The 27,467-nt window shown below is 35.6% G+C and overlaps 1 protein-coding gene across 5 annotated transcripts in view; it reads left to right on the top strand.

Annotated features, from left to right (window-relative positions):
* TLK1 (tousled like kinase 1) overlaps window positions 1–27,251 on the top strand; it is a 153,947-nt gene extending 126,696 nt beyond the window's left edge. For 3 of the 5 annotated variants that reach the window (XM_027591517.1, XM_027591519.1, XM_027591518.1), the window contains 9 exons: window positions 5,829–5,926; window positions 8,242–8,323; window positions 13,244–13,335; window positions 13,420–13,509; window positions 13,658–13,827; window positions 14,111–14,246; window positions 17,216–17,327; window positions 18,247–18,354; window positions 24,298–26,008. In XM_027591517.1, the coding sequence (XP_027447318.1) occupies window positions 5,829–5,926; window positions 8,242–8,323; window positions 13,244–13,335; window positions 13,420–13,509; window positions 13,658–13,827; window positions 14,111–14,246; window positions 17,216–17,327; window positions 18,247–18,354; window positions 24,298–24,474 (1,065 nt within the window). In that variant the 3' untranslated portion in view covers window positions 24,475–26,008. Of the gene's footprint in view, window positions 1–5,828; window positions 5,927–8,241; window positions 8,324–13,243; window positions 13,336–13,419; window positions 13,510–13,657; window positions 13,828–14,110; window positions 14,247–17,215; window positions 17,328–18,246; window positions 18,355–24,297 lie in introns of all 5 variants that reach the window. The other 2 variants (XM_027591520.2, XM_027591516.2) reach the window with 2 other exon arrangements.
* Window positions 27,252–27,467: the final 216 nt, after the last annotated feature.

Below are 27,467 nucleotides of genomic sequence, written 5' to 3'. Positions count from 1 at the left end.
TTGCTTCTGTAATGTTTAATATTAATCCAGTTTTATAGGGAATGGAATTTTTTTTAATTTTGGAAAGAATTTTAGAAGTCATGTTAGCCATTGGTTAGAGCAGAGTTCAATTCATGTTTGTAAATTCAGTCTAGAGATCACTGTTTTACAAAAAAAGAAAACAATTGCTTGGCCACTGGCCCTTCCCAGTCAGAACTATAACTGCATGCCCTTTACAGTTGACCCTTGTACAAAGCAGGGGTTAGGAGAACCAACCCTCCTCCACCCCCATGTGCACAAAACTCTGCATATAACTTTTGTCTTCCCCAAAACTTAACTACTAATAGCCTACTGTTAACCAGAAGACTTAACCAATAACATAAGCAGTCAGTTAACACAAATTTTCTATATTATATGTATTATATACTGTATTTTTACAGTAAGCTAGAGGAAAATGTTATTAAGAAAATTATGAGGAAAATACATTTACAGTACTTTGTTGAAAAAAATTTGCCTATTAGTGGACCTGTGCAGCTTAAACCCATGTTGTTCAAGGGTCACCTGTATATTCATGTGCGTCAAGAGAGTCTAGAAGACTAGGGTCTTTCCATCATTGTGTAGAAAGTTAAATGTCTTCATACATAAATAAAAAAATCTTTGAATCCAGCCAAATCCTGAAAAAGGTTCAGAAGAACCCAGGCAGTGCGGAGGACAATACGCTGTAAGGCATGATGCCTATATGTGCTGTGGAGTGCTGTCAGCACCTTTCTTCGTGTTTAACATCAAAGCATTTCTAATACAGCAGCTGTAATTTCTTTTTCAAGAAGTGTACTAAATATTTAAATTTTGCCAGTCAGTTGAATTGTTACATTTATTTGCTGCTGGGAAGGGTTTTCTTTTGTCTTGTTTAAAGAGAATGGAGGAAATGACAGAATCAAAACCTGCCTATTTTAACAGTTATTCCCAGGGGTTTTAATGTAGTTATTTATGCATTTGAAGAGAGAATAAAATACCACCCCCACCTCCACACCGCACACCCTCCTCCTAAAAAAGGAAGAAATGAAGTGTAGAGAAAGCATTAAGGTTCTAAAATAATTATCTAAGCCAGTGAAATACATCTGAGGGAGATACAGTATGCTCCCATCAGTAATAACCAGCTCAGTGATTGGGGAGGGGAGTGGAGGGAGCATTTATGTAGTTAGGAATAAACCCCCTTCCCCCCACCCCAGGAATTTCATGATTTTTGTCCTCTCTCCTCCTCCTACCCAGTTTTCAATCTACATAATCATACTCAAGCAAAAACAGGGTTATGGGCAATAGTTTCAAAACTGATCTCCAGAAGTTCAGACTTGCTTTATCTATGTGGTTTTTTTGGTTTGTTGGTTGGTTCATATTTCCAGTGGTTCATATCTCTCATATCCATATTTAAAGTATATGAAAGCATATAATAGAAATAATCTGGGGGCATACAGCAGGGTTAAAGGTGAAGTAAATTGTTAATGATTTTCTTCTTAATTCTTTTTTTCTGCACTGCCCTTCCTTTCCATTAGCTTTTAATAGTGCCTTCATTAATTTCACCTTTCACTTTCCTGGTGATAAACTTTTAGAATGACATTATAGTTTATGAAATTAAAAAATTTGAGGACCTGCGGATACCAGCTTTTGAGGGATTAATATTGTTCATATTACTAAAATGAATTTGGAGTTAAACTTTTTGAAACCTCATTCTGAACTAGTTTTCCTAGACCAAGTAATGTTATAGTGCTATTCAATAGGCTGTTCAAAGTGATATGCTTTTCTCTTCTTCTTCCATCTTCAATATACAAAATTTCTTTTTTTACCAACTCTCATTGGTTATAGGCAAGCTGAGAATGATATATCAAAATACTTTCTATCTTATCTTGGCTTTATAGAAAAGCAGCTCTTCAAAATTGAGGGTTTTTTGTGACTATAACATGCAACATACTCAAGATTTATTGAAGAAATTTAAACTAGTATGTTTAATTTTTTCAGGATATGTATCATTTTTACATGTGAAAGTGCATTTTATAACTCTTTAAGCTTTATAGCTTTAATGCCTACACACCCACCTTTCTTTTAGTAATTGCTGTGTTTTAAAAATCGCCATTATGGGAAATGCACAAAAATCGACCTAGCAGTTTCTACCTGGCATTTTAGAGATTCTGTATTACTGTTACTGACTTTTGGCTTAGAAAGTCGAGCCAAGGGGATACTAGGTTGCCAGAAAAACTTTGCTTACAAACAGAAAGCATTTCTATGTCAAACTTCTGCTGAAGGACAAATTGTTTTGGTTAAGTTGCTGTGGAATTTGCCTTCCATATAAATTTTTTAAAGTTAAAAGTTTTGGAAGGTGGTATGTTTTGCAGGTTTAACAGTGAGGCAGTATTGAGATCTGTTGTTGTATACTTGTATGACTTGGTTTTTAATTCAGAATATTAAGAGCTTATTATAAAATACTGTTAAAATAGCTGTAGTATATACTGTTAAATTGTCCATTGCTGTACCTTTCTGTTTGAACATAAAAGAACTGTGTCCTTTTACTGTGTGTGATCACCAAACCTCTCTCTCTCTCTCAAAGTCTATTCTTAACTCGTTTCTTCTAGACCTCTGCTTTAACTGCTCAGCTGGTGGATGACTCAAGGATTGAAAGTTGTTATTATTCTAGTTGGATTATCTCTTGTATTTTAGTAATCTGGCCTAGTTTTGCCATGGGTTTGAGGATTCCATTCTATAATGACCTGACTCAGGTCAGTTGTGAGCCTGGGTCATACTTGCTTCTCCTGAGCCCTCTGAAAATGATTAATTCTGAGGACAGCCCAGAGATTAATGTTTATCTCAAGCCAAGGAGAGGATAGTCTACCGGATAGATCTTTGGAAATGACTGCACTAAATATAAATCAGTTGATGAAACTACTGTGTTCTAGGCTGTACCCTGGGGCCATACCAAAACTGGGCTTTGCCCCTTTCTATAAAGAAAGGGTACTAGGCTGTATCGTCCTAACATTTGCCTGAAAGTATGTTATTAATCTGCTTGGGCTGCCATAACAAAGTACCATAGACTAGGTGTCTTTAACAGCAATGAATTTTCTCACCGTCTAGAAGGTGAAAATCTAAGATCAGGGTCCATCCAGCAGGGTTCAGTTTCTTGTGAGGATCTGTTTCTTCCTGGTTTCAGATGGCTGCCTTCCCACATGCCCTACTCTCTGTGCCCCCACAAAGAGGGGACAGAGTGGGCAAGACGCTGTCTCCCTCCATATAAAGCCACTGATCCCATCATGAGGGCCCCACCGTCATGACCTAATCTAATTCCCAAAGGCCCCATCTTCAAATACCATCACACTGAGGTTTAGGGCTTAAATTTGGGGGGAACACAAACCTTCAGTCCGTAAGAGTATGTGTACTTCCCCCCAGTGGGATTTAAGAGTTGCAGAATTATCTTTCCCCCAGAAGTGTGTCACTTTGATTTAAAGTCCAAGATGTGTGAAATAAATAATAAATTACAACATGGAGGATGTAAATATGTTTCACTGACTACGAAGGAGTTATATCTATCGGTATATAAGACTTGGTTATTAAAAAAAGAGACTTGGTTATAGTTCCTTTACTTGACATTTCCTCTTAAATACAGAGGATCCAATTTTTTCTTTTTTTTCTTAGTGCTTCTGACTTTTGTTTTTTCCTTTAAACTTTATAATTCAAACCAAATGCAGCTTGCCTATGCTTTTAGATTGTAAGATTTTATGGGACATATCTGCCATGTTTTATAGAGGGCAAAAAAAGTTTGCTTAACTGACACAGATCTACATTTTACTTTCTTTAATAAGTATTTATTTTGCAATATTGGTTACTGCCATTGTATAGACCTCTGAAGATAAGCAAATGTAACTGTATCAACAATCTAGTTGAATCTCATAAAATTATTTACTCAGTAAAATTTAATTTCTATAAATACTCTTTTGAAATAGTATCCCCATACTACAATTTCAAATAAAAGTTAAAACAGTTATTTCAGTAGGTATCCTAATAGACATTTCGCAGTTTTATTGGATATTTAAAATTTCACCAGCCTACCAAGTGTTTAGTAGCTTCCTACAAGTATAAGAAGCACAAGTTTTAAGACCACAAATGTTAGTAATATGGAAAGAAGAGGTTACCATTTTCTATGTTCTGTGGTATAAATGAATTTGAATTTTTTTCATACTCATGGACATACCTATATAGCCAGTTTCTTATTCTACTTTGTATGTTTTTATAAATTAAGACAACTGAGCTGTAATTTGAGTCTCATTTCAAAAGGTTTTTAATCTATTTACTGTCCTTATAATGAATCTTCAATTATTTAATCTCCTAGAGTATTTATTACCTTTACTTTTTTCATTAAAATAAATATTCATGACTGAAGCTGTATAAAGAAATTTCAGTTAAATTAAGACAGTTTGTTTAGTCTATGTATTTAAAAAAAAAAAACTCCCCCAAATTCTAGAAAGGTTTATCTTCATTTAAATTTACTGTGAAAGTTTCTATTTATCATCTAATACCTACTCCATATTAACTATCTCTGCAACAAGTAGTGGTTGAGTTTCATTTTAAAATAATAAAAATAACCTTAAGGGTCAAGTGGAATGCAAACAACATACTTAGATTTAGTTTTTTTTTTATTATGTGAACATTTGTTTTTCTTCATCATACTTAGAATATTCCTTTCAGTTTAAGCCTTAGATAAAGGTGTTATACCCTTTATACCTCTTATTATCTGCTTTGGAATGAAATGTTATTTATATCTTCAAAGTAAACTTGAGAATTATTTTTTAGATAAAGGATTTTTTAAATCAAAGATAAATCATTAAGATAAAAGGAGCTAATATAATACAGATATGTTTAAGTGTAGTATTCAAAAACAACCTCTATTCCATTTAATATAGATTTATAATGGTAGTAGCTACACATTTAGGCCAAGGCAATTTGTATTTGTTATTTACTCAACAAATATTCAGAAATATAACATTGGGCATTTCTAGAATTTTTCACCGAAACTTGATATATCCTTATCTGTCCCTTATGTAGTATTCAAATTTATATTGACAAATCAAAGAGATGTATAAGATGGGTGGTTGTTTATTTGGGATCTGATTCTAAAATGTTCTCAAAATTGTGTATTTTGAGACCTGAAAAATATTTATCAAAATTTTTATATAAAATGTTAAATTTCTTTAGGATTTGCCTAGAGCTGCTCTGATAACTGAGGATCTACCACAGCTATCCATATAATTTTTGTTTTAGAGTCTCTAAAACAGTGGGATTTATCCTAAGTGAGTGGTCAGATTGTATGTGTGTGTGTTTGTGTATTTCAGACATTGTAAGGTCTAGAAATAATCAGTGGTTCTGTCTTCTTCCTTTCTTCCTTTTTTGAATATTGTAAAATACCTTCATTTGTTTTGTATTATTAAATTATTCCCTCTTAAATTAAAATTGGGATGTACCAGAAATAAAACTTTCATCTCATTTTGTATTATAAGTCAGCCTCAACTACCTTGCAGTCAATTTCAGTTTAAATATTATAAAAATAGATTTCTTATAGTACAGAATAAAACTCAGCATCTCATTAGGTATAGATTTTTATGTGGAGGATGGTTTCTTGAAATAGGCTTTTGCCTTATCTCTTTCCATCTTTCAGGCATTGAAAAGTGCACTTTGGTCTTTTAACTCAGTGGTACTTTATAACATACTATTCTTCCCGTCACTGTAAAAAATTGATGCATGGGTAAAAATATCTCTTTTTATATTGCAAATAAATTGAGCTTGTTATAGTCCCCTCTCTTCATTTTCAGGAAGAGGCAGAAATCCAGGCAGAACTTGAACGTTTGGAAAGAGTCAGAAATCTTCACATTCGAGAGCTCAAAAGAATAAATAATGAAGATAATTCACAGTAAGTCATTATTCATATTTTACAGTTTTACGTGATAAAAAGTTTTTTATCTCCTGTGGAGAGCATAAACACGATATTTCCGTGTTGGGGGGCTTCTCAGAACACTTAGAAAAAGATCCAAAGTCCTTCCCATATTTTCAGAAGGCCTTGTATGATCTGGTCCTTGGCCACCTCACCACCCCCATCTCTGTCATCCTCTCCTCATTTATATCTTGTGCACAAGCCGGCCTCCTCCAGCATGTTTATTTAGCACATTCCCATCTCTGGACTTTTGTGCTGGCCATTTCCTCTGCCTGAAGTGTTCTTCCTCTAAATATCTGCGTGGCTTATTCCTTATTTCACTCCAAATAATCATTAGAGAGGCTGTCCTTAGGCCACCCTGTATAAGATAGAAGTCTTTGCCTCACTCCATCCCTTCTCTCAGTATCCTTGCCTTGCTTTATTTTTTCATAGCATTTATCACTACCTGGAATTACAGATTTATTTTTCAGTTATTATTGTCTGTCTCCTCACATTAAAATGTAAGCTACACGAGAGCACAGACTTAGTTTTATTTTTGCTATATCCCCAGAGCCTAGACCAGCGCCTGGCACATGCTGGGCCCAAAATAAATACTTGTTGACTGAATACCAAAGTTACTATTACAATAGTGAAGGAGAAATTATTTCAGCTGGCAGTAGTTCAGTAAGCCACAGTTGAAATTATTTCAGCTAACAAGATTTATGCGAAAACTGTAGAAGAAATAGAAGTTTAAGTTACAGCCTCTGTCCTTATCCATGCTTATCCAATGAATGCTATAGATCCTAAATGCTAAAGGAACTCGAAAGAGGAGAAAATAACTGAGGACTGGTGGGAGCTTTATGAAGAAGACAGAAATTAGGCAAGGCACTACTTGGATTTAATTGATGTAAAGGAGAGGAAGAGTGTCTTTTTATATTTTATAAGACTTGTGTCATTTAAAGCTTCATGACCTAATATGAATGTCGCAATTGGAAATGGCTGGTTTCTCTTATGAACTATAAATATCTTGCTTAAAAGAGGGCCTATTCATGATCATTTGTGTATGTATAATTCATAAATATACAGATCCTTCCTGTGCGTAAGGTGAATAAAATAATATATTTATGGAATAACCCAAAATGTACCAGATGAAAATTCTAATTAAGCGGATAGGACAAAACTAATTTACAGTTGTCTCTTCTGAAAATTATGTTCAAACTTATTTGTGGATATGACTTAGTCCACTAGATGAAAATTAAGTGAATTGTTATAGCTTTACATTTCACTTTAAAAGTAAACAGAGGAGCGCCTGGCTGGCTCAGTCAGTAGAGCTTGCGACTCTTGATCTTGGGTTGTAAGTTCTAACCTCACATTGGGGGTAGACTTTACTTTAAAAAAAAGCAAAAACAAAAACTTAGTAGATACCTCTTTTATTAACAAGTTCTTCAAGAAAAGAAATTGTCAAAGCTATATCCGATTGATTTTGAATAAAATAATAAAATATATTTATACCTGGAATTAATAAAGCTATCATCGTTTTTATTTTTGTTTTTGTTTTATTTCAAGAGTGCACATTTTGTAATCACGTTTTTTCCGCTAAGCCCTGTCATGTATTAACTGTTGACCTGAGCAAGTTACTTAACTTTTCTGTGCAGTGGTGCCCTCATCTGTAAAATAAGAGATAGTAGCAAGGCCTCCTTCATATGGTTTGCTGAGAAATAAATGAGTTAATACCTATGAATGCTTAATATATAGCAGGAGCAATAAATGTTCCATAGTAATGAGTATTATCTGTGAGAGATTTTCTAAGTTTCTTTTTAAAGCTTTCGTTTTTTAATTGGGAATTGAAATTTTATTTATAGAAGTTCAAAGAGTAAAATTTAATCATGTATGAAGGCCAATTTATACATATAATTATTTTTAATCACATGTCAGTACTACTGTAAAATCTTGATTAACCGTACTCCCAATATAAAAGTATATTTTTCCATGGGAAATAATTCCTACTGAGTAGTTGTGGGATTTCATAAAGCTCTTAGAAATACAGTAGTTGGTAAGTCTTTATCAGAGTGCTATTGGTTATTGAACCTGAATGTTCAGCTAAATGTTAAGTTTAGTGAACACCAGAGAGTTCAGATTGAAAATAGTCATGCAGGTGGAGAACAAAAAGCAGTATAAGATGGAACTCAAAATTAGCAGAATAGTAACTGAGAAAGAAATAGCTCGAAGTAGAAGACAGAGTGGAACTTTATTGTGGAAGGACCCTTTTTGTATGTTTTTTTATGTGCCTAAGTGTCTTTTTCTCCCACCTTAAGGTTCAAAGATCACCCAACGTTAAATGAAAGATATTTGTTACTTCATCTGCTTGGTAGAGGTGGCTTTAGTGAAGTGTATAAGGTAATACAGACTTTTTTTCTGTTCTTAACACTAAAATAGCAAAGATATAGGAGTACATGGTTAAGAAGTACTTGTGTTTTATTGATTCATTTTATGATTTTTTTGACTGATTTTTATGTCCCTACTCTCATTACAAAAGAGCCTGATGGCTTATGTTGTCTTATCTCGAGTGGAGAATATCCTTGCATCACACTGATATCTGGTACCTCGTTACTAGCAGCCAGTCCGATACAAATAACTGTCATTACAATCAAGAGAGGCAAGTAGCCATTTAATATAGTACATCTATGGAAAGATTGTACCCCTTAATTTAAACATGTGTCACAAGCCTTACATGTCTTGAATTTACCCAAATCTCTACCTATTTTAAGGTCAGTGTTTCTTAAATGCACCTGTATAAATGTAGAAAAATTTTTAGTCACCATGTTCAGTGTTTTGTACCTTCTCTTTTTTCACTTTACCTTGTATCTTTCTGCCCAGCCTTTAAATTGTGTAGTTCCTGGGGCGCCTGAGTGGCTTAGTCCGTTAAGTGTTGGACTCTTGATTTCTGCTCAAGGTCATAATCTCAGGGTCATGGGCTAAGGGTTAATGCTCAGCGGGGAGTCTGCTTGTCCCTCTCCCTCTGCTCCTCCCCCCCCAACTCACGCACTCTCTCTCAAGTGAATAAATAAATCTTAAAAAAAAATTGTAGTTCCTAAGGTCTTTTATCATTCTATATTCTCCTTTTCAAATACAGGTTTCCCCAGCTATCCATAAGTAGAGCATTCCAGTGAGACCTTTTGTAAGCCAAAATGGCATAAAGGGAAGTGTATCCCCTGCTTTACAAAGTTTGTGTGAGGCCTCTTCACTTTTTTACGAAAGACCTACATTAGTGCCTGTTTTTCCTAACTGAAAGAAATCCAAAGAGGGTTTTCACTCTTTAAAAAAAGCCATTATTGTAGCAGTGTACATAATATCCATCCTACACTTTCCTTCTGAGCTCCATACATGACTTAGTCTTTTTACCTCACATGGATGCTTCATATGCGTACAAACTCAGGTCTGACACAGAAGTTGTCTTCTTCTCCAAAACTTTTTATTCTAACACTGCTGCTTCCCACAGCTATTGCTGTGGAATAGCTGTGGGAAGCAGCCCATTCCCTCAAGTGAAAAACCTAAGGCCATCCTTTGCTCCACCTTTTCCGTAACTTCCTTTCCTCAACATAAAACCAGTCCCTGGTGCCCACTGCTAACTTATATCATTAAACTCTCTTAAGTCCAGCAATGACCCTTCCCCTCTCTCTCTTAGCTTAAGGCCTCCTTGCCTCTTATTTGCATTGCTCCCTGAGCCTCCTAGCTAATCACCTTCTTTAGGGCTCATTGAGTTTTCTCCAGTTTATTGATGTATGCTGCAGCTGGAGTGGCCTTTTTATAAAATGCAGTCTGATAATCTCACTCTCCTGCTTATGAGCCCCAGGGGCTTCCCATTTGCTCTTAGTTAGGATGAAGTCTTATTAAAGGTTGTACCCTCACCTTAAATTTTTTTTTCTTTAAAATTTTTTATTGTTATGTTAATCACCATACATTACATCATTAGTTTGATGTAGTGTTCCATGATTCATTGTTTGTGCATAACACCCAGTGCTCCACGCAGAATGTCCCCTCTTTAATACCCATCACCAGGCTAACGCATCCCCCCACCCCCCTCCCCTCTAGAACCCTCAGTTTGTTTTTCAGAGTCTGTCCTCTCTCATGGTTCATCTCCCCCTCCGATTTCCCCCCCTTCATTCTTCCCCTCCTGCTATCTTTTTTTTTTTCCTTAACATATATTGCATTACTTGTTTCAGAGGTACAGATCTGTGATTCAACAGTCTTGCACAATTCACAGTGCTCACCATAGCACATACCCTCCCCAATGTCTATCACCCAGCCACCCCATCCCTCCCACCCCACCCCCACTCCAGCAACCCTCAGTTTGTTTCCTGAGATTAAGAATTCCTCATATCAGTGAGGTCATATGATACATGTCCTTCCCTGATTGACTTATTTCAGTCAGCATAACACCCTCCAGTTCCATCCACGTCATTGCAAATGGCAAGATCTCATTCCTTTTCATGGCTGCATAATATTCCATTGTGTATATATACCACATCTTCTTTATCCATTCATCTGTTGATGGACATCTTGGCTCTTTCCACAGTTTGGCTATTGTGGACATTGCTGCTATAAACATCGGGGTGCACGTACCCCTTCGGATCCCTACATTTGTATCCTTGGGGTAAATACCCAGCAGTGCAATTGCTGGATCGTATGGTAGCTCTATTTTCAACTTTTTGAGGAACCTCCATACTGTTTTCCAGAGCCCTCACCTTAAATTTAATTCCTGTAGAAGACTTCCCTGTTGGTCTCCCTTTTATAGCTCCTTGTTGACACTTTGTGTTTTGTTTTGTTATGTATTAGTATAGTTAGTGGTTACGAGCTTGGGTTCTAAAGCCAGATAGGCTAGGTTTGAATACTAACTAGTACTGACTACTGTTTACTAACTGTATATACTCGGGCTTATGACTTACCATCCTCTGCCTCAGTCTTCCATCTGAAAATAATAACAGTGCCTACATCATAGGATTGTTGTAATTTTTTTTTTTTAAGATTTATTTACTTATTTTTGAGAGAGGGAGAGAGAGCAGTGGGGAGGGACAGAGGGAGAGAGAAACTCCATGCTGAGCACAGAGCCCTTCGCAGGGAGGGCTCAATCCCAGGACCCTGAGATCTCGACCTGAGCTGAATCCAAGAGTCAGACACTCAACCACCTGAGCCACCCAGGTGCCCCGGGTTGATGTAATGATTAGATGAGCTGTATCACAGGAACATTGGTGCTTAGCAAATGTAAGCTCATCAGACTATTCTTAGAAATCCTCTCTGTTCAATGAGGCAAGGACTGTGCCTTCTTAGTTTACTGAAGACAAACCTGGATTCTAATTCTGACTCTGGGAAAAAATAATGGGATTTGTATTCAGAAAACTTCAGTTCTGATCTTTGTTCAACTGTGAACCATTTTGTTTTTGTTTTGTTAAGTTGGACAGGCATTAAACAGCATGGGTCTAACCTTCCTCACCCATTAGGAGTGATCTGTGAGCTCTCTTCCAATTCCTGGGTCTCTGATTCGACTACTAGTTCCTTTTCAAGCACTTAATGGTTCAGGGAGGCTTACTCAGGCCACAAACTAGAAAAGATCATAATGGCATGGCTCAATTCTTACATGGATCTAAAAATCACCAAAAGTAGTTAGCACTCACTCAGCCTTAAAGTTAGTTGCCCAGCTTCTGAGCTTTTTGTCATGACCTTTCATGACAGCCTTCTGCCACTGCCCTATAGTATTTGCACTGTTTCTAATATCACAGATAGCTGCTAAGAGGGCCTTTTCTTTTTGAAGAAAGGGCTTATATAGGAAATAGAAAATGCAGAGTGGAGCCTAATAACTTTGTTCAGTACTGACCTAAATACTAAAGACCACTTTCTCCAACTCCTTCAAAGCCTTTTCATGGTTGCCAGGTCCACTGGGAAACAAAACAGGTTGTGAGTCAAAAAAATACAGACTTTTATCTACACCAAGGTGGAAAATATTGAATCAATTGCTCAGTAATTGACCATATTAGCCTTATGGGAAGGGTATACTTTACTCACCTAATCTTGGGAGAAAGATGTGTCATATATATGTCAATATATATTGATAATTTTAATTAGTGCACTTAAAATTTTATTTTCTATTATCCTTTATGCTTTTTTGCATTCTCACATGAACTTTTTAATCTTTTCTCTTTAAGCTTTTAATAATGTAATTAGCTAATGTTTAACACTTTATGTGTTTTACCCCATTTAATCCTCTCAGCAACCCAAACTTTATAAATGAGACTGAGGCTAAGAGAGGGTATTAGCACAGAGTTCTGTAGCTAATAAGTTTATCTGACTCCAAAATGAATATTCTTAACTACTGCATCCTGTATTATTTCTGATCTTAGGCTTTTATAATTTTGTGACAGTTTACCTTTCTTGTTTATATTTAGGTTACCAGTTGATGGGGGGGGAGTAGAGACTGGGGACCTTCTTTCTAATATGTAAATTTTCAGTGTAGTTGTTTTTTGTTTTCTTTTTTAAAGGGGCACCTTTGTAAATCACAGCAGAACCCAAATTACTAGATCTTTCTTAAATGACATTCAAGTGTTTTTTTTTTAATTTGTAAATTACCTGACACCTTAAAAGGAATACTGATCATTCTTAATTTTTTTATGTAAGAAATAGGCTGATGATTCAGACAAACCAGTATAAAGCCTCTTTGAGACAACCAGTAAAAATTGAAGACAAGTTGGATATTTAAAGAGATTTTAAGGAATTATTATTGATGTAGTTAGGTGTGATAATGACGTATGGTTATGTTTGAACAGTTTCATAATCAAAGTTTACAGTTTAGAATTTTTTAAACAGTTGGAAATCATTACGAACTTGTTTAAAGAAGTGGGGAGTCGCTAGGAAAGGTAGAGGAAAAAGTTTTGCTTTATCCAGCCCATAAAAAACACACTAGAGCCATCTCTTTGTTGGCTGCTTACTGCTTTTGCCACTGTAGAGGAGCCAGGTCCATATTAAAAAAAAACAAATAACAGCTTTATTGTTTTATCTTGGTTCAGTATATTGGCATTTATGAAACCTGAATGTGAAAATTCACATTAAAGTTTTCTCTGATGTATACGATGGAATTTATATCTTGTTCCCAATAATAAATGTGTTGTTAAATTATATATAATCATAGCAGAGATGATCACCAAAAACTGTAGTGTATATTCTAATTTCATACTGCTATAAAAATTATCACCAAATTAGTTTTTTAAATCTCTTTAGCTATTCAGTTGGTCTTTGGTCCTAACTCTTCTGTGCCTTGAATCCTAGGCTTTTGACCTCTATGAACAAAGATACGCTGCTGTGAAGATCCACCAGCTTAATAAAAGCTGGAGGGATGAGAAGAAGGAAAACTACCACAAGTAAATAGTAATACTTTCTGGTTTTTATCAAGTGAAAATACATTTAATAGTCATGGAGAATAAATATACTCTCTCTTCCTGTAGACATGCCTGCAGAGAGTATAGAATACACAAAGAACTGGATCACCCTAGGATAGTTAAACTCTATGATTATTTCTCCTTGGATACAGATACGTAAGTGAATATAAGGATTTATATTTAAGAAAAAATGTTTGCTTTTGCTTTCCTTATTCTGTAATGATGATATACTCTTCATTTCATCACTGTGATAGGGATTATTGGATAATGTTTTAGGTCTAATTTTTTCTCTTCTTCATTGTAGGTTTTGTACAGTATTAGAGTACTGTGAAGGCAATGACTTGGATTTCTATCTGAAGCAACATAAATTAATGTCAGAGAAGGAAGCTAGGTCTATTGTAATGCAAATTGTAAATGCACTAAGATATCTCAATGAAATCAAACCCCCTATTATACATTACGATCTTAAGCCAGGTAATTAATAAAATTTGTCTAAATTTTTTTAAGCTCTAAAGACTGTAGTTTTTAAAAGTCATATTAAGTTATCTGAAAACCTGCTTTTTGGTGTAGTTTATTAAAGTCAATGGAATACTAGAAGAATGTAAAATGGCCATTGAATCACCACATTTTAAAATTATATTTTAAATTTACATTTTTTAAATATATATCTATTCCCCCAGTGTCAGCTAAAGTAGTAAATATAATGCTTTTCATCCATGTATCATTAAAAAAAAAAAACTTTATATTTTGTTCTTAGGAAACATCCTTCTGGTAGATGGCACAGCATGTGGAGAAATCAAAATCACTGATTTTGGTCTGTCCAAGATCATGGATGATGATAGCTATGGTGTAGATGGAATGGATCTAACTTCTCAGGGGGCAGGCACTTACTGGTAAATGTATAATTTAAAATATTGAAATTGTCTAGATGACTTTTTATGAGTTTAGTTTTTATTTTCATGTATCTTTGAGATTACGGTGGTGAGGGTACTAATATGAAGTTTGAGTCAAGAGGGAGATTACTGTTGTCAGTCTTCTTTTCTCGTCAGATCTTAACTGTAAATGTCAGCAAAGTGAAGGGAGAAGAACTTGGCATTGGCAAGTGACTTGAGTGTCTATTAGCCAGGAACTCCTTACATGGAGAATCATGGATTTTCTTCTGTATGTTCAAGTGATGTTTATCATCAGTAAAAATACTTGTATGAAGATAACATCCTGACTATTACAAGCAGTAGCCATAAGCATGACGTCCTCTCTGTAGAGGTTCTGTGGTGGCAGTTTATATTGGAGATGGAGGTTTTGTTGATCATGCATGGGAAAGAAGTTTGGAATATTCCTAGTCTTTGGACTTGGCTCTCAGAAATCCCTTTTCATAACTTCATACATATAGACTCTAGATAGAACTGTAGATTCACAGGTCTAAGTCTGAATGAATGTCATTCCCTTCAGAGTACCTAGGTGTTGACAAAAATCACTTCAGTGTGAATTTTCAAACTTACTGTCAAATTCACTTGAAGGAAAGAATATAGACTATAAAATTTCAAAACAAACTTAGTTTAGCAAAAGGAGTAAGATTGTAATTGGTGAGATAACTGTACTCAACTGTATTGAACAAGATGGAGACTACAAACATAAATGTGACATTAGGGTTTCTGGAACAGTCTTCACACAGTCTAGGCACATAATAACCAGTTCCACAAGATGCCCTTGGTCTGTATGAACTTAACTTTTTTTTTTTTTAAAGATTTTATTTATTTATTTGAGAGAGAGAGAATGAGAGACAGAGAACATGAGAGGGAGGAGAGTCAGTGGGAGAAGCAGACTCCCTGCTGAGCAGGGAGCCCGACGCGGGACTCGATCCTGGGACTCCAGGATCATGACCTGAGCCGAAGGCAGTCGCTTAACTGAGCCACCCAGGCGCCCTGAACTTAACTTTTCATGAACAGGGATTAGTCATGTTCATGTGTTCTTTTAAAGCCATTTTACTTTCAAATTCTGCTTGTAGCATTTTCTAGGAATATGAGTAAGATAATCATGGATTTTTCAGCCTATATTTAAAGAAAATTGTCATTCAAACTAGTAACCCCCTAAAAGTTGGTATCTTCAATCAGTAGTCTTCTGACTTTTAGAAACAAGTCTCCTTCACAGAGCTCTGGATTCCATGGAAGATAGCTTAAAATAATAGATTTAGACAGTTCTAAATAATAGATCGTCCTTCCTCTGCAGAGACTCCCACTATATTGTTTCCCTCGCACTCAGGTTTTGCTTTTGGAGGGCTGGGCAAGGAGATTTACCTCTGACAGGTGGGCTAGAGCATTTCCATGTAGTAACCTGGAATGTATTTCCCACAGAAACATGTTTTGGAAAAATGGTTAGTTTCCTATAGTCATAGTAGCTTTTTTAGCTTTATATTTGGTAAACTGGGATGTCCTGTACGGTCTTTCGGGAATACATGTAAACTGTTTGTCAGTATCACTTAGAAGAAAATCAGTTTTGTCCCTCATTCCCTCTCAGGTCTCAAATGCAGTCATTCACTAAATCCTGGTGGTCATTTCTTCCCAAATAGCTTTGGTGTCTTTCCTACAATTCCTCTCCTTGCTTACAGCTTTTTGTCTCAAGAGACAGTGTAGCATAGTGTTCAAGAGCCATTCTTGTTTCATAAATCTACACAAAATATATACTTTTATTCATAAAACAAATCTGGCTTTTTACTTGATTTGGGGGGTAGGAAAGGATTTACATTACAAATGAGTTATTGGTCATCTTTGGTGGTTCTATTTCAAGAAGTTTGTTTTTTTTTTTCTTTTAAGAAATCTGTGCATATCTTGCTGAAATTTAAAAATGATTTAAGCATAGTATAAAATTAAAGGAAAAGAATTAGATTCCCATTTAGCTGTATTATTCCTTTCCAGGATTTTTTAGTTTATCTAAATTTTAGAGGTGGGAGATGCTTGCATCCCTGCTGGATCTTTTTATTTAAAACCTAAGGTGTGACAAATTTATTTTTACCTATCCTTTATATAAAATTATGAACTTACAAATAGCACTTAAAAAGAGAAAATGGTATTTTTGAATACTTTATATATTTCAGATGTTGCTAGGGTTCAAAAACTGCACAGTGAATGGTAAGAGCTCCTTGCACTGCTCATAGTTTAGAGTGATTTTAGTTTAATGCCGTAATAGAGGTACCATAATATCTGCTGGTTACATGGGGAAGAAGCAAAACTCAGCCTAGAGGGAACAGAGGTCCATTCGGTCTTAAGAAAAAAGGTACTCACCAAATGAATTGGAGTGGTTAAGGAAGGCATTAGAGATGATCATATTAAGAAGCATGCGGGGGCAGGGAGGTAGTGTGGGGAGCCAAGTGAATGGTCTCTGCTGAGCCAGTTGCTTCTAGATTAGAATGGGTCTGTGTTACAAACAAGAGCTATGACGGCTTACCTTGGCAGTGCATGATGTTGCAGTTTTCTAAACAGAAGAACCAGCTGGTCAGATATGTGTTTTAGGAAGAGAATTGCTTACAGTTTGAACACAGGTGAAGGGGCATGGGAGATCATTTATAATTGCTTACTTAAATTAGAACATTATAATTTCTACTGAAAATATATTAACTACAGAAATGAAAAATGTTAGTATATATAATACACGTACATAATACGTATGTGTTGCATACTTTATCACGAAGTTGTATGTTTTGGCTCTAGAGTCAGATGATAAAAGGATGTAAATGCTGCAAAAGTTTGATTTTCATTCATGAAAGTCTTAAGGTTTTGTGTATGAGTGTTCTAAAGGTATGTTTAGAAGGTTTAACTTACAGATTGTTAATAGTATCCTTTCCTCTTTTCTCCCCAAAAAACTGTAGGTATTTACCTCCTGAGTGTTTTGTAGTTGGAAAGGAACCACCAAAGATTTCCAACAAGGTTGATGTGTGGTCAGTCGGCGTCATTTTCTTTCAGTGTCTTTATGGTAGAAAGGTAAGTTAAAGTATGCAAGATTCTGCTCTGTGGAGAGAAGTTGAATTTTCCCTCGTAAATGTAGTTTAACTTGAAGTCAGTGTAGATCCTTCTAAGGAAAGCCAGGCCTTTGTTCCTTGCTAAAATTTTCATGGATCAGATTATTTTAATGTCACAGCAGCTTTCTTGATCTGCTTTTTGGACCCCCCCCCCAATAAAAGAAGAAACTATCAATTGTGCTAACATTTTCTGCTCTTAGGGATACTCAAGCCAAAACACTCCATTCTCTCTACTTGCTCACATTACTTCCCCCATTCCTAACACCCCCCCCCCCCCCCCCCCGCCGCATACTCAGTTTGGCCTGGGCATAGGGTCCCCTTGTGCTTCCTCAGGGAAATTCCATCAAACTTAGTCTTAATTCTTCCCAAACCTCTTCCCACACCTCTTTATTTTGAAGTCAGAGCTACAAGCTGCCATAGATACATCAGTGTGGAGAGAGGGGTTTAAGGGACTTCTCAAGGGAAGTAACCTCTTGAGGGAAGTAACCTCAAGTTAGGAACAAACCCAGAGCTGTCAGTGAAGGATGTACCGTGTTCAAAGTATTTTATCCTTTGGAATTTTCACAGACGTTTCCACTGCTTCTTCTTTAATCATATTTCCATTTTTTAAACAGTCATAATAAATTTTTAGATTTTTTTCGTATTTTTATTTTATCTTAAATATGTTGCAGCGGCATTATTTTCTGTGCTATTCACCATGTTTAAGCTATGTTGAGGATTGGTTAGATGGGTTTACTCAGCCTTCTATCAGTTATAACCTTGTTCCCATGACAATGCATCCCAAGTTACCAATAACTAAGAAGATTTTTTAGAACACAGATCATTTATATTTTGGATTCACTGATAATTACTGTTTTCTAAACTTTTTTTTTTTTTTTAAGCCATTTGGTCACAATCAATCACAACAAGACATTCTTCAAGAAAATACAATATTAAAAGCCACCGAAGTCCAGTTCCCTGTAAAACCAGTTGTAAGCAGTGAAGCAAAGGTATTACATATATGTAAATAGGTTTTGTGAAGTAAATTTCGTAAATTGTGCTTAAAGTAAGTACAGTTGACTTTTGAACCACATGGGTTTGAACTGTACAGGTCCATTATTGTGAATTTTTTTTTAACAGTACAATACTATAAATGTATTTTCTCAAGATTTTCTTAACATTTTCCTTTCTCTAGTTTATTGAAAGAATACAGCATATAATATGTATAACATACAAAATATGTATTACTCGACTGTTTATGTTATCGGTAAGTCTTCCAGTCAACACTAGGCCATTTGTAGTTAAGTAAGTTTTTGGGCAGCCAAAAGCTGTATTTGGATTTTCAACTGCGCCTCTAACCCCCCACATTGTTCAAGGGTCAGCTGTACTTACTGGTAAGTAAAATACAAGGGATTGCTGCCACAGTAAAATCTGCCCATTAGGCCTTTGGTTTTCATCTTTTAAAGACCCAAACACACATCAGTTTGCTTTGAAAATTAGGGAAAAATCACAAGACCTTTATGTTTTATATATCAGCTTATGTTAATACTGGGATATTTAAGTATACAAGAAGTAGTAATAATAACTACCATTTAGTGATTATGTGCCAAGCATTATGTTGATACTTTATCTTTTAACAACCTTATGAGGTATAGGTCAGTATCTTCATTATTCCCATTTTATAAGGAAGCCAGTTAAGCCATAGCAGAATCATATGAGCTAGTAAATAGCAGAGCTGTGGCCCACAGTTTTCACTCTGGTAGACTCCAGAGTTCACGGTTGACCTTATGCTGCCCTACAGTAGCTCTTGAGAAAGCATGACCTCTTCATCCCCTCTGCTTCCATGTAGCAGTCTATGACTCAGTGACGAATGGCTTCCTGTAGTTCTAATCCATCTGTCTAGTAACATGGAATAGCATTTGTAATTAACAGCAAAATGTTTATGGTACTTAATATCTTTCCATTTTCATCCTCTTGGCCTTTCACATTTGTATTTTCACTCCTGCTTTGTTACACTCATCACAAAGCTCATTTCTCTGTGATCCCTGTTGGGATCTTTTTAAACCCTATGAAATTCCTAAGAAAAACACATGAAGTTCCCATTTTTGTCTGGTATGAATAGTCTAGGCCATAAAGGTAATTTATAAGCAGGCATTACATAGTTTCTGTATTTTTAGAATGTAGATAGGCACTGCAAGATATTGCCACTGATTGAGGTCATAGTGACCTTCAGAATTGAAAATGTACTGGTTTTTGTGAATCGCAAATGGTCTGGTATTTCATTTTGTCTGTTACATCTTAATTGGCTTTAGCAAGTTATTTGGATGACTTTTAGAAGATAATTCATTATGCTTCAGAATAAGAATATCACACTTTTTTGTAAGGTAAATATGGCTGCTTAAAAAGAACTTGACAATGCTACCATCTAAATTTTGTCTTCCTTTTCTATCTGCAGCATCAGTGGTAACAAAAACTAAGTAAATTAACTGACAAATGACCAGGAATGAGTATATAGTGCCAAAAAGAAGTCCCATTTAGGCCTCTCTGGCTCTAGCCTTAAACTCTTCATAGGCACCACAGTCACAGATCTGGGAGGCAGAGGGGCACATTGTTTTTTGTGGGGTTTTGTATGTGTCTGTTTTTTTTTTTTTTCCTTTCAAACCTCATCCTTACAGAATACACCTTTACCAAGTACCTCCACTGACCTGGTGGTCTGGGCATCTTAAGTACATTTGCTCCTTGTAGGCTTCCTCATCTCGCTGTCAGCAGCTTTTCATCTTCTCAAACTCTGCCTTTAACAAATCAGTCACTCTTTTTTTTTTTTTTCCCCTCCATCTTAAATTTCAAAGACCACTCTGAAAATGATTAAGACCTAAGGATTCAGAAAGATTTTTGATAAATATTAGTAAGCTAACCAAGGTATAAGGATAAGAAGAGCTAGGTTTGTTTTTAGAGAAAAAATTACTTAAAATGAATTTCAAATGAAGGTGCAAAATACTTTTTAATGTGATTAAGCTTTGATTTTAAAGTTGTGTATCTTAGTTGTAGTTTTCCTGCAATGCTTTTAATTGATGAATATATGTGGAAGTTAGGAATTTCAAGACAAGCTAAAGTTATTTCTACTGTAAATAAAGGAAATGATCAGTTAGCCCTTGTAAAAACTCGATATTATATTATTTACATATAGAGAGAGAGTGAAAGAAGCCAGGCAAAAGAGAACATAAGCTGTAATTCCACTTAAGTTCAGAGCAACCAAAACTCAACTCCAGTGGATGTTCAGGATAGGGAGGATCTGACTAGGTCGGGGGCAGAGCCAAAGCCTAGACGACGGGGGCAGGACATGAAAAGATTTAGGAGATTCTCATTCTGGTTGCCAGCTACATAGAGTCGCTTTGTGTGCTGTTAAGTACACTTACGATTTGTGTACCATCTTGTTAGATATTTTTTTTTAATACAGAGTCTGAAGGACAATATATAAGAACCAGTTTGAGAAGGAAAAAAGATACTGATTATATGCCATTATTTAGTTTTTCTAGTACTTACACACAATATCAACCTAGGAAACAAACCTCAGTAGAAGTATCACTTCAGTGTTCCCTTCATCTTAAGAAATTCATTATGCTAAAAAGGAAAAAAAATATGGCAAAAAAATGGCATCATACCCTCTAGCCAAAGTACACAGTAAAATGGAATGAGGGTGGGAGGGTTGTTTTAGCAGAAGAAAAATTCTAGAAGTCTGGAATTATATAAGGAGAACTGCAGCTTTCTGTATTCAACATAGTATTTGCAAGTTCTTGCCGGAGCAGTTAGGCAAGAAACAGAAATAAAAGGCATCCAAGTTGGAAAGGTAGAAGTAAAAAGGTCACTACTTGCAAATGACATTATATATAGAAAACCCTAAAGACTGCACCCAAAACTGATAGAACTAGTCAACAAATTGAGTAAAGTTGCAGGATACAAAAATCTGTTGCATTTCTGTACACTAATAAACTATCAGAAATTAAAATATCAGTCCTATTTACAGGTGTTTCAAAAAAAATAAAATACCTAGGAATAAATTGAACCAAGGAGGTGAAAGATGTGTACTCTGAAAACTAAAACATTATGAAAGGTATTGAAGACAGTGCATATAAATGGAAAGATACTCCTTGCTCATGAATTAGAAGAATATTAAAAAGTCTGTACTACCCAAAGCAATCTAAAAATTCAATGTACTCCCTATCAAAATTCCAATGGCATTTTTCACAAAAGTGGGTCACCCAATCCTAAAATCTGTATGAGACCACAAAAGACTGAATAGCAAAAGCAGTCTTGAGAAAGAACAACAAAGCTGGAAGCATCAAACTCCTTGATTTTGAACTGTATTTCAAAGCTGTAGCAATCAAAACAGTATGATATTGGCATAAAAACAGACAAATCAGTAGAACAGAAGAGAGAGCCCAGAAACAAACCCATGCATACATAGATGGTTGATTACAACAAAAGAGCCAAGATTATAGAGTGGAAAAAGGACAGTCTCTTCAGTAAATGATGTTGGGAAAACTGGACCGCTGTCTTAAACCATACACGAAAATAAACTAAAAATGGATGAAAGTCTTGAATGTAAGACCTGAAGCCAATAAACTGGAAGAAGATACAGCCATTAAGCTCCTTGACATCAGTCTTGGTGAGGATTTGTGGATCTGACACCAAAAGCAAAAATAGACAAGTGGGACTACATCAAATGAAAAACTACCTGCCCAGCAAAAGAAACCATCAAAAAAATGGAATCGCAACCTACCAAATGGGAGAAAATATTTGCAAATCATAGCTGATTGATAAGGGGTTAATATTTAAAATATATGAAGAGCTTATACGACTCCATAGCAGAAAAACAGTCAACGGGCACCTGGATGGCTCATTTGGTTAAGTTTCTGGCTCTTGATCTCAGCTCAGGTCCTCATCCTCAGGGTCATTAGTTCAAGCCTCATGTCGGGTTCCATACTGGGCATGGAGCCTACTTTAAAAAAGAAAGAAAAGAAAAGAAAAATCTGATTTAAAAATGAGCAGAGTATCTGAATAGACGCTTCTCCAAAGACAATATATGGCCAACAGGTACATGAAAAGGTGCTTATCGTCACTAATTAGGGAAATGCAAATCAAAATCATCGTGAGGGGGCACCTGGCTGCCTCAGTTGGTAGAGCACATAACTCTAAATCTCAGGGCTGTGAGTTTAAGCCCTATGTTAGGTGTGGAACCTACTTTAAAAAAATAAAAACCACAGTGAGATATCACCTCATACCTGTTAGAATGACTATTTAAAATAATAAAGATAAGAAATAAGTGTTGGCAAGGATGTGGAGAACAGGGAACCCTTGTGCACTGTTGGTAGGAATGTAAATTGGTATGGCCACTGTGGAAAATAATAAAGAGGTTCCTCAAAAAATCAAAAATTTAACTACACTATGATCCAGTATTCTGCTTCTGTGTATTTATCCAAGAAAAGGAAAACACTAATTGGAAAACATACCTGTACCACCATGTTCATTGCAGCATTATTTACAGTACCCAAGTCTATGGCCATACCACCCTGAACACGCCCGATCTCGTCTGATCTTGGAAGCTAAGCAGCGTCGGGCCTGGTTAGTACTTGGATGGGAGGCAATAGCCAAGACATGGCAACAACCAAGTGTCCATCAGTGGGTGAATGGCTCAAGAAAATGTGTATATATACAATGGAATACTGTTCAGCCATGAGAAAGAAGGATATCTTGCCAGTTGCAACAACATGGATAGACCTTGAGCACATTACGCTAAGTGAGATAAGTCAGAGAAAGATACCATATGATCTCACTTACATGTAGAATCTTATTAAAAAACAAAGCAACCCAAGTTCATGAGTACAGAGAACAGACTAGTGGGAGGCAGAGGGTGGGAAATGAGCGAAATCGACAAAGAGGGTAAAAGGTACAAGCTTCCAGTTACAAATCCCAGGGATGTAATGTACAGTATGGTGACCAGAATTGGTAATACTATATATTTGAAAGTTGCTATGAATAGATCTTAATTTATCAAAAGAAAAAAATTTTGTAACTGGTGATATTAACTAGTCTTATTGTACTCATCACTTTGCAATATACAAATATCAAATTAAGTTGTACACCTAAAACTAACAATGTTATATGTCAGTTATACTTCAATTTTTTAAAAATAATTACCATGTCATCCAGGAAGTCCAGGGATCAAACAGGTATTTATATGCCATTGCTCACAGCAGCATTATTCATAGTAGCCAAAAGGTAGAAACAATGCAAATGTCCATCAACAGATAATTGGATAAACAAAATGTGGTATATACATGAAATGGAGTATTATTCAGCCTTAAAAAGAGACTAAATTCTGATGCATGTGACTACATGGATGACTCAAACATTATGCTGAGTGAAATAAGCTATACACAAAAGGACAAATATTGTATGATTCCACTTACAGAATAGTGGTTACCAAGTGCTGGTTGAAGGACGAGTGAGGAGTTGTTTAATGGGTACAGAATTTCAACTTTTGTTTTGGATATTGGATAAGTTTTGGATGATGAAAATGATGTGGAGATGGATAATCTTGATGTTTCACAACAAGGTGAATGTACTTAAAATGTCACTGAATTGTACACTCAAAAAGAAGTAAAATGCTAATTTTTATTCTTGGAATAAAATTTTTAAAAAATGAGATGCACCTTCCCTTAATGCACCTTAAATGGTAGCAGTAATCATTTAGACTATAAAGTGAACAACTAAGGGCTGTGAGTTGAGTTGAATTTGGAGTAAGAACTTTATTGCTATGGAATTTTAAGATTTGAATGCTAATGAGATGAAATATACTTATTATCTTAAATGTGTTCATCCTTCTGTGGGAATCAGCTGACTGATGTTTAGAAGGGGCAAAAATTTTAATTTCTGAACTTTTCCTTTTTAAGGCCTTTATAAGACGCTGTCTGGCCTACCGAAAAGAAGATCGGTTTGATGTGCACCAACTGGCAAATGACCCATACCTTCTCCCGCATATGAGAAGATCAAATTCTTCAGGAAACTTACACATGGCTGGGCTTACAGCATCCCCTACACCCCCTTCTTCAAGCATAATTACTTACTGATTTTCCTCCAAAATTGGCATGATATCTTTGAATTGCTTCCAGATACACACTTGAGTTTGAGAGCATTTGATTGTCTTCTGTTGTTTCCTTTTTCACACAGGACAAGGTTGAAAACTATTTGTGAACTGAAGTTCTTCATAGCATCATTTGTATGAGAGTGGATCATGGACCATGAATAAAATGTACACTTTTGACTATGACCTTGAACAGTGAAGGATGACTGTTGCACAGAAACAGGAATACCATGTTAAGAAAAATTGGGGGAACACTGTAAATAACGTTTATAATACTTAAATACAGTTGGTTGTTTAACTAGAGAGTTCTAATATGAAGGGTAGTTTTTCATTATTTAAAAACACATGGAAAAAATATTTCTAACACAAGAACTATAGTGCCTGGATTCATTCTTCAGCATTCAGCAGTTAATCTGCTGAAACCAAAGTAAGAACTGAATGACATTTGTGTTTTATAGAATGAGAGAGAATCTTTGGACTTTGGACAAAGTTAGATTTTGTCACTTGCCTATTCTGGCTCTTACCAAGTTGTACCTCAAAACCGCGTGTCCATTTTTGTTTTTGTTTTTTTTTCCCACTAGTCATATTAACAGGAGAGCTGTTATTTCTAGATACTTTACACCTTTGACAAATGAGCTGCTTGTTTTAAAAATCAGTTGAATTCACCAAATATCTCTGGTGTTTTCAACATGTTTGAATTAAGATATTTTCCCTTTGTTACCAGGCCTTGTTCATAAACAAGTGACAGTATGTAACCAAATGCAGATCAGACCAGTTCTATGCAGGATAATGATAAATTCCCTTCTAGCTCTATTGTAAATTGTTGTACAGATGTTGTATTACAGTTACCAAGTTTCAGCAGCTTATTCTTGTACAAATGTTTAAAAATATGGCTTTTCTAATTGGATATTGTATTTTTTTTAAGTCTTCTTGAAGGCGCTTTAATTGCTGCTAAATGATGTTGCTTCTATGCTAAAAAATCTAATGACCTCCTTAAAGGTGCAAGTTGACTGTACATATGTCATAGAGAGATATTAAAGGCTGGCATTCATTAACAATCAAGGCATGTAAAAATGATCCATCTTGGACATATAGGGTTCACTAAATCAGATTCTTGGGTTCTAGGGCTGGGGAGCACATAGATAACTAGATTTATAAATTGTTCATGTTTATCCTACGTTTCTAGAAGGTTCTTATCAGAAAGGTGAGATGATGGTCCCCATAAATAAGTTTCTTGTGGTTTGTACAGATTTGTTAAAATGTGAACATTTTCTAACTGCCTTGTATGGTAGAAACCATTATTTTTCAGGATGTTATATTTTACTCCTGTAAGAATTATTTGTCACATTCATAATGCTGATACTTACATGTAAGTTGTCCATGTTGCCGAAAAAGGAGGTGATAACCACAGATTCTCCTTAATATTGTACAGTTAAACTGTGGCTCTTATTTCTCATGTTGCAAGCCATTTTGTTTCATTGTACATATAGACACATTGTCTCTTTAAGATGCTGCTGAAATTGTAGAGAATGTAGCCAAAACAGTAATAAACAATGACAATTAAAATTTAAGGACTATGAAAATTACATTTCAAGGGAGCTTTGAAGATTTAGGATATTGATTGACTAGGCTCCTTAAGAATCAACTCCATGAATTCTTTAAGTATACTTCAAGACAGGTATCAAGTGCTTCAAGCTGTTAAAGTAAACCTAATAATCATTATCACTGGGTAAGTAACACATAGCACTGTGAGGAGTGGCCTCGGGGGTATACCTGCTCTTCTGTAGATTAAGATAGAAATCCTATTTTTCAAAAATACTGATACGGTAATGAAATGTTAGCATTAATTGAGTGCTTTAGGTGCTGCCTACAAGTTTTTCAGTTTTGTTGTTTGAGTTTTCATCTTTCCAAATCATTAAGTACTGTGTTCATATAGTAATTGTCATTTAAAGTCCTGCATTAAAAGAAAATGCTCGGTTTTTAAAAATTTCAGTGAGATACTCAGTGGACATGTACATCTAATACTAGGTGGAATAAGTGGTGTTGACTAAGTCACTGCATTACCATACTCTTTTCAAATGATTGAAAATGACTGCTAGCGTGGAAATGCAAGAAAACAAGCCACAGCAGGAAACTGCTTCCCTGGTTTCCAAAGATGTATACGAGGTAAATCAACTTAGACACCTACATTTTCCCCAAAAATGCTATAGATTTTGGGTCGTAGGCCACTAACCCAACAGGTACAAGATGACTAAAGGAGCCAAACTGAATCATTTACTCTTCCCTTCACATGGGAAATGGGGGTCTATCGCTGAATAATTTCAGTCACTGTCTATCTTTGGCTCTAATATCTTCTGAAGCTTACATTGGTTTTGGTCTCCTGAATTCTGTCCTCAGAATTAAAGCATGTCTTCTTTCCCTAAGACATGAGCCAAGGGTCTCCCTTTAGGAATCAGCACTGATGCAAGGTAAAATATACAGTTTTTGCATATAATTTAAACATCTTTCTTTGATGTGAATTAGCTGTAGTGTATGCATGTTGAGAGGAAGTGTAGAAACCACCGTAATTTATAAGTCGGGAGTTGAGTAGATTTTTGGTTTTTGTTTTTCAAAAGTAGAGTCAGGTTTATTTTCTGTCATCCTCTTCTGCTAACAAAACTCTTTCAGTTTAAATGGTACATAAAATGTGAACACATATTCTATAAATACCTTATTACACGAAGCCAAAATGATGGAGAGTTTCAGCGAAACATTTAAAGACTATATTGTTCGTTTTGCTGTTCATTAACTTATTAAATACAATGTTGATTGACATGTGATTAGCTATGTTTTAGTGCTAATTGTAGACAGCAGTCCTTTTAGCTTAAGAAATTAATTACGTGGCTGTTTGAAATGTGAAAAATTTAGCCTTATACCTTGATACCGACAGGTCTTTCTCCAATCCCACTTTAAATGTTGACATGTTATCTGATCATTAAG

This window comes from Zalophus californianus, chromosome 3 (assembly GCF_009762305.2).
Source record: "Zalophus californianus isolate mZalCal1 chromosome 3, mZalCal1.pri.v2, whole genome shotgun sequence".
Classification (NCBI taxonomy): domain Eukaryota; kingdom Metazoa; phylum Chordata; class Mammalia; order Carnivora; family Otariidae; genus Zalophus; species Zalophus californianus.
Note: the sequence above shows the minus strand (reverse complement) of the source record. Positions and strands in the feature narration are given on the sequence as shown.